Here is a 2081-nt window from a genome sequence, read left to right as displayed (position 1 = left end):
GCAAGCTTGCATGCAAATCAATTAGCAAGGGTGCAATTAGCAAGCTTGCTAAACACATGCAAATCAAGCTAACCCTTTTACACTTGTTAACAGGCAAATGGTTCTTTCTCCCATGCTGGACATTCCACAGCTATATATACAGTATTCTAATTTGCAAGCTCTTGGAGAAAGTCCAAGATCAATTTTTATACTCACTTGCACAGCCAGTGTGATGCCTGGTTCAGTTCAAGGCACTGTTGTTGTTGTTTGCTTTTGAAGCCCTTATTCACCTGGGACCCACATATCTGAAGAACCACCTTCATCTGTATGGAACTTATACGGCAGCTTCAATATTCTGTCTGCCTCCTGCTCTCAGCCTCGTCTTCTCCAGCTATGATATGCTCACCTGTAGCCTGTGTGACATCCTTCTCAGAGGTATCACGCAACAGTCTCCTGAAGTGAGAAAGGAAGGTTCCCACCCTGTTTACATGCCAGAGAGGTTGCAAAGCAAAGCACTGAAAGAGTTTTTGGAGTCTCCTGAGATGCACAACTTGAGTCAGCTTTGCAAACACGTCTGTGGCAGATTGGTAGCAAAGAGCGATCTGATGTCTTAATGCAGGATAGGTAGCGAGGGTTGGGGCCGCTTCTCTTTACAGGCCAAGTTTGGCCCTTCTCCAGTGCCTCCTTTTGGAGTTGTATCTGATTTTATTGCCGGTTTTCATATGGATCCATTGTGGTATGGGACGATTCTGTTTCTGCTTCTTAGCAAGAAACCGTCTGATTTTGAACGTCTTGTGAGATGACATGGTGAAGGAGGGCCAATTGGTCACTACAATGTCGCTGAGGAAGAGAGAAAGGAGAGCATCTCCTGAGATGATGTACATGGTTTAAGTTTGCAAAGTACAGGTTAGGGAATTCTTGAAGATTTGGGGACAGAGTTTCAGGAGTGGAGCGAGTTTAGCAGGAATGTAATGCAGTAGAGTTTCTCCTCTGAAGCTGTGGTTTCTCCCAGGTGAATGGATCTCTGTATTCTGGCAATTCATTTTAATTCTGAGAGAAATCTTGGCCCCACCTTGAGGATGGTTGACCTCAATATGGGCAAAGAATATGGTTGACCTCAATATGGGCAAAGACCTATGTTACTAAGTGTTCTGTCTGTTGTTGTTTTTTGCGTTTTCTTTGGTTTTATTGTTTGAATTTATCTTGCTTTGAGACCCCCTGGAAAAAGTAGGCAATCAATATGCCTACAAGCCAAAAAGCAGCCAAACAAAACATTTGCCCACCAGACCACCCAAACCATTTGTAGTCACAATACAGAAAAATATGGCAAACACTTTCCTCCCTTCCTTCCCCACCTCAGTCCCAAACTAATTTTTCATTTCTACACTACAGAAAAATTAAGGCACGGCTGGGGATTTCAAAACCACATGTGGCATCCTGTAATTAGTCTGTGTATTCCTTTATTTTTACTATCTTTCCATTATCTTATTTTCACAGCAGTTACTGAGGAAGACAGGCAAACCTGGGTAGCGGTGTAGCCCGAAGGGCATTTAAGACACCTCTTTGCACTTGTGAAAATGTTTAATTACTGCAGCTGTCAAAATATTTTAATGAAAATGGGCTTCCTGATGGATCACTTTCTCTGCCTGGAACTATTAGCCCCTAAACACCAGCAATTGCATGATAGCTCTTGGAAGGCAAGTTTCATAAATTAAGCCAGGGATGTTTTCATGATTAAAGATGCCACTTTCCCTTCATAATGTTTCATTTCTGAAAAATGAAAACAGCCCTCCTAGTTACAATGTAAATAGAAAATCAAGAGTTTAGTGCCCAGCACTGTGGCCAGATTCTGTGACGACTTGAACAGCTGTGTCTCTGATTCATTCAGTCATACATTGTTCTGCCACTTCCATTTTGTTTTGCTCTACCATTTTGGGATGACTTCTCTATCAAAGGAGAAGGGCAAGAAGGCTCAACATCCCATGCCAAGGCAAGAAGTATTTTATTGACCTGCCGTGGTTCAAATATTGTAGATGCTGGGCTGGGACTTGCCAGATCACATGTTACAAATCCATCCATCCATCCATCCATCCATCCATCCA

The 2081-nt window shown here is 42.7% G+C and overlaps 1 protein-coding gene across 1 annotated transcript; it reads right to left on the bottom strand.

Annotated features, from left to right (window-relative positions):
* Positions 1–583: 583 nt before the first annotated feature.
* LOC125427128 (60S ribosomal protein L39-like) lies at positions 584–833 on the bottom strand. Its single transcript, XM_048486204.1, has one exon. The coding sequence runs from the start codon at positions 783–785 to the stop codon at positions 630–632; it is 156 nt and encodes a 51-aa protein (XP_048342161.1). The 5' UTR covers positions 786–833; the 3' UTR covers positions 584–629.
* Between the last annotated feature and the right edge of the window lie 1248 nt (positions 834–2081).

This window comes from Sphaerodactylus townsendi, linkage group LG02, assembly GCF_021028975.2.
Source record: "Sphaerodactylus townsendi isolate TG3544 linkage group LG02, MPM_Stown_v2.3, whole genome shotgun sequence".
Taxonomy (NCBI): domain Eukaryota; kingdom Metazoa; phylum Chordata; class Lepidosauria; order Squamata; family Sphaerodactylidae; genus Sphaerodactylus; species Sphaerodactylus townsendi.
The sequence above is the reverse complement of the archived record's forward strand: the minus strand, read 5'-3'. Positions and strand labels throughout refer to the sequence as shown.

Coding starts and splice junctions, on each gene's coding strand:
- LOC125427128 (XM_048486204.1), bottom strand. CDS start 785: ATGTCATCTCACAAGACGTTCAAAATCAGACGGTTTCTTGCTAAGAAG.